Raw genomic sequence first — 5,704 nt, 5'->3', positions numbered from 1 at the left:
CCACCCACTGGTGGTGACTTCCCTTTGTTTCCAGAATCCATCCATTTCCTCACCTCCATGGCCACCGCCTGGTCCTGCCGTCACTGTCTCCTCACTGGGGTCCCTCCTTCTGCCTGTGCTCCTCAGATTCTGTCCCCCGCTTTGCTCAGAACCACCCCGCCCCCCAGAGTTCCCACCTCGCCCGGAGAATAATCCCACGTCCTTACTCACCAGGAGCCACAGGCCCCCTGTGACCTCTTCCCTGAGTCCCACTCGCCGGCCTCACTCGGCAGCAGCCGCGCTCAACCCCTTGCTGTTACCTACGCGCCTGGCACGATCCAACCCCCGGGCCTTTGCGTCTGCGGTCGCCCCTGCCCGGAATACTCTCCCCTCTCACCTTCTCCGAGTCCCCAGATGTCCTCTTCTTCATTATCCAGGGCTCCGTTTAAACGTCACCTCCTCGGAGGCCTCCCTGAGCACCCTGGCTAGAGTAGACCGCCCCCCGCCAGGACCTCGCTATTCGTCACCCTGTTTTATATCCTGCATTTCAGCATCTAAAATCATCCTACATATGTTTCCTTGACTGTCTGCCCCACCCCCACCCCGGCTAAAACATAGTCCACTCGAAGTCGGGTCTTGATGGTCTACGGTAAGTATTCAGCGGAAACTTTAAATGACTCTTCAAAATAACTGGTCAGCGCACTTCGAAAATGTCAGGAAAACAATGAAGGGCACAGGAACTAGTCCACATAAAAGAAAACTAAAAAGGCAGAATGTCTAAATGCATCACGTGATCCTGAATTGGATGCTGGATGGAGAAGAGCCATGGGGGATACTATGGGACAACTGGCAAAACTTGGTCATTGTCCTGTGACCATGTGAGAGGAAATTCTTGCTCCTAGAAGATGCACGCTGGAGTATTTAGAGGTAAAGAATCATGATGTCTGCAGCTTATTTGCAAACGATTCAATAAAATACTCACAGGAAGAGAGAGAGAAGGAAACCAAAAGCGGTAAAATGTTAGAAACGGAAGAATCATATGAGTTCATCAAACTATTTGCACAACTTTCCTATAAGTGTAACACTTCCCAATTAAAAAAAAAAAATCGATACTGAATGAATGACCCTGTTCACGATACTGTTTCACAGCTGAGTCAGGGAACTGGGGCAGACGGCTGGCGTGTGTGTACAAACCCACATCCACACTCGTACTGGTACACACTCACCAATGCACACCTACATGCACACATACACATATGCACACTCACAAGTGCACACCTACATGAACACACACATGCACTCACAAATACACACCTACATTAACACACACATGCACTCACAAATACACACCTACATATATGCACACTCACAAGTGTACACCAAATGCACACACGCATGTGCACACTCACACGCACGTGCACACTCACATCCACACTCACATACGGAACCGCACGCCACGCCTGCATGCTCCCACTCACACGCCGTGCCCACCTGCGTGGCCCAAAGCTGCAGCACCAGAGCCCGCGCCTGCATCTCCTCCGACACACCCATCTCCTTCAGGTGCAGCAGGTAACTCTCTAGCCAGCTGCTCCGGTCGGCCCGGGTGACCACACTGGCTGGGGACAACAGCTTCCAGAGTCGACCTTTGACCTTGGACACACGGTCCTTATCCCCTGCAGAGACAGAGCACAGAGGGTGGAGGTTACAGATCCACCCAAGCCCAGGGCCACCCAGCCCTGACCTGCTAGGAGGCCAAGGGTCTTCCGGGTGACTCCCCTCCATGGGGGAGGGAGGTTCCTCTGAGAAAGGCTGCAGGGAAGCCCTTTAAACGTTGACTTGCTTACTGTCTCACCTCCAGTGGACAGGAACAAGGGGCCTTGTCTGTTTCATTGGCCTGTGTCCCCATCACCTGGTCCATAGTAGGTGCTGAGTAAATATGTATTAAATGAATGGTGGTTCTTTACACAGCAGGGAGAAGAGCATGAAACACCGAGCTTAGCAAAGCTTCATTCAGGAGACATCAGAAACAACCTAACTGCCATCGAGAGGGGCCAGGTTGGTCTGGGGCCTCAAACTCAACTACCTCCAAAGAAGATAGGTAAAGTAAAGAAGGGAAAAGGGCCAGGACAGGGCTGTGGGCAATGGGAGGGTCGGGGTGGCCCCTGCTCAGCTCTACCAACCAGCCCTGTGGGCCAATGTGCCCCTAGCCAGAGAGCCTGGTTCTCAGAAGAAGCTGAATATCAAGATGTTCATGTGGCATCTTCTAAGGGTTTTTTAAGGTTAGCATCTAAGTGAGAAATGTTTAATCACTGTGCAAGCCACACGAGCATGTCTGAAGGTCAACTGTGGCCCGCGGACCACCAGTCAGCAATCACCACCTCACAGTGGAGTGTTATGTTCTGGAAAATTATGAGAAGTCTTTTATGAACACAGACGCACTCAAGGGCAGACTCCTGAGGGAATAAAGCCAGGTACTTATTATTTATATATTGTGCTAATGCTATAAGATGAGACTATATTTATACCTACATGCACAATATAAGATTTAGTTTTCCCAAATCACTCCTTGGAAAAGTGCGAGTTGCTTTGGATTGCCACGAAATTCCAAAGTTCTAGAAACTCTCTCATTGACTTTTTTGAACCATGAAGCAGTGTTTCAGGAAAACCCAACCACCCAGTGGTTCTAAACCAGGCTGCATACCACACGGTGTTTAAAAGGGCAGCAAATGTAGGTTAAACACATTTTTTAAGTATCTTAGTTACATTTTCAAAGAATATGCTCCATATGCTTTTCTTCAACCTCTAGACACAGTTTCAAGTGACATACTCCTTAATTTTAAGCAACAAGCCCATTATTCATCTAAAATACATTATTTTCCTGTGCTTCCCAACTTTGGGAGCACTGGAGTTTAAAACTCGGGGGTGTTAAATGCCTGGATGCCCAGAACCCACTCCAGATTAATCTTGTCAAAATCTCTGCTGGTAGAAGCCAGACACACGAGAATTTAAACAGGTGAGTGCAGGGTGCAGAAAGCTTTGCAGCCACCTCAGTTGATGCTAGGATGCTTATCAGAGTCATCTGATGAGAGAGCTAACAAAGGAGGAACAGAAATTTAACACATATTTAGAAATAACTGGCATTCTCTGAGGTCGGACAGCCCATTTACAAGTGTTGAATATCACAGTGAACATGGCTTTTAAGGATGACTTTACGAAGCAATGCAGTATGAAAAGACAACCAACAGAAGAGGAGAAAATATCTGCAAATCATCTATCTGATAGGGTTCTAGCACCCAGAATATATAAAGAACTCCTACAACTCAACGACAAAAAAAACAAACAACGCAATTTGAAAAATGGGCAAAGGACTTGAATAGACATTTCTCCAAAGGTGATATGCAAATGGCCAGTAAATACAGGAAAAGATGCTCAACACCATTAATCATTAGGGAAATACTGATCAAAGCCACTTTGAGAGATCACCTCACACCTGTCAGGATGGCTAATATAAAAAAAAAAGTGAGTAAAATAAGCAAGGATATGGAAAAATTGGAACTTTGTACATTGCTGGTGAGAATGTAAAATGGTCCAGCCACTGTGGAAAAGTTTGGCAGTTCTTCAAAAAGTTAAATATAGAATTATCATACAATCCAACAATTTCACTCCTGGCTATATACTCAAAAGAACTAAAATAAGGGATCCAAACAGATACTTGTACACAAATGTTCATAGCAGCATTATTCACAACAGCTAAAAGGGGGAAACAACTCGAATGTCCATCAACAGATGAACGGATAAATAAAGTATGGTCTATCCACACAATGGAATACTATTCAGCCTTTACAAAGAAAGAAATTCTGATGCATGCTATAACATGGATGAATCTTGAAAACATTGTGCTAAATGAAATAAGCCAGACACAAAAGGAGCACTATTGTTATGATTCACTTATATGAGGTACTTAGAGTAGGGAAATTCACAGAGACAGAAAGTAGAATAAAGGTTACCAGGGGTTGAGGAAGGGGGATATGGGAGTTACTGTTTAATAGAAACAGAGCTTCGGTTTGGGATAATAAAAATTTTCTGGAAATAGATAATGGTACAGTGACACGACACTGTGAATGTACTTAGAGCCACAAAATGATACACTTGAAAATGGCAGATTTCATGTTATGTGTATTTTACCACAATTCAAAAAAGGAAGTTATGTGAATGTCATTTGGCAAATGAGCCAAAGATGGCGTTGTACAATAAAAAATTGGACTGAAACAAAAGGTAAAAAAACATAGCATGTATTGGATCCATAGATCAAATCAGCTAACATTTATCAAGCCCTTAGAACAGCACAGGGCACACACTACACCTTACACAAGAATTAGCTGTTACTACTATCAGGCCTGCTGATGGGCGAGATGCTGATGTCGAAGGTGGAGTCTGAATATAACCATTTCCCGGAATGTGAAAGTATGAACAAAACAAAATTTCTAAGTGGTCAGGTTATATAGCGTGTGAGCTTAACTACAGATGTCAACAACATCTGTAAGGGCAAATTTAACTATTTCATTTCCATTCCTAATTATTTCTATACTTAGTTGACCAAAAATAAAAAAAGACAAAACAAAACAAAACCTTCCCACTGGGAAAATAGTGGCTCACTGTAGATTTGGATCACAGTATAACTTGGGCTCATACTGTATTTTAACACTGGGAGAATGGTCTAGAATGGCCCTGTCCAACAGGGCAGCCACAAGTCACGCACGGCTACTGAGCACTTGAAATGTGGCTGGCCCAAACTGAGATGTGCCGTGAGTAAAAGTAAAAGTCTTAGCCTGAGTGACAAAATGTAAAATATCTCAATAATTTTTATATTGATGACATACTGAAATGCTAATATTTTTAGATATATTGGGTTAAAGAAAATGTATTATTAAAATTGATTTCACCTCTTTCACTTTTTTTGCTAATGTGTCTAATAAGAATTGTAAAGTTGCTTATGTGGCTTGCATCCTACACAGCACTATTTTAGAAGGATAACGTCAAATTGATAACAATTCTCAAAAGAGAATTGCCCTTTTCTGCAATACTGAATTTTTTTTTTTTACAAGAGGCAGGGGAGCCCAGTTAAGAGCCCAAGCTCTGGAGTGGCTGACCTTGAACGATAAGTTCTTTCTGCCAAATTGCTCTTCCAGAGGCTGCACATGCCCATAAGGTTTAAGGGTAGGTTTGCCCACGAGCCTCCAGCCTCTACCTGAGAAACCTTCCCCAACATCGCCACCTGCTGCCCACAGTGGGAGATGGAGCCTTCCTATAACCAGCCTAGGTGCGGCTCCCAGCATGAAGGAGGGTCCCGCCCCTCTGCATCTACCCAGACTTCCCTGGACCGTCTGTATGAAGAAAAGGGCAATGGAGGAACCAACTACTCTTTCCCGGTGAAGCAGCGGGTGCTGGGATGTGCCAGGTGTTTTATGCACAGGATTTTGCAGTCAGAGCAGGTTTTCATTTTGCCGGCTTTGCCACCTACCAGCCAGCTGCATGTCTATGACAAGTGACCACTCTGAGCCCCCGTTTCCTTACCTGCAAAATGGATATAATAATACCGAACTTCTAGGATTTGACTCTGAAAAACGTTAAGAGATATGAGTAGGTAACTTGCAGAAAAGAAAAGCAAATGGCTGGTGAAACATAAAAAGATGTTTCATCAAAGTCTTTAGAGAAATGCCCATAA

At 44.5% G+C, this 5,704-nt stretch overlaps 1 protein-coding gene across 1 annotated transcript in view; it reads right to left on the bottom strand.

The window, feature by feature from the left end:
- PTGIS (prostaglandin I2 synthase) overlaps positions 1–5,704 on the bottom strand; it is a 32,086-nt gene that overhangs the window by 13,050 nt on the left and 13,332 nt on the right. The window contains exon 6 of the mRNA XM_011365986.2: positions 1,471–1,652. Within this exon, the coding sequence (XP_011364288.2) occupies positions 1,471–1,652 (182 nt within the window). The remainder of the gene's footprint in view (positions 1–1,470; positions 1,653–5,704) is intronic.

The sequence above is a fragment of the Pteropus vampyrus genome, unplaced genomic scaffold, assembly GCF_000151845.1.
Source record: "Pteropus vampyrus isolate Shadow unplaced genomic scaffold, Pvam_2.0 Scaffold117, whole genome shotgun sequence".
In the NCBI taxonomy this organism is placed as follows: domain Eukaryota; kingdom Metazoa; phylum Chordata; class Mammalia; order Chiroptera; family Pteropodidae; genus Pteropus; species Pteropus vampyrus.
Note: the sequence above shows the minus strand (reverse complement) of the source record. Positions and strands in the feature narration are given on the sequence as shown.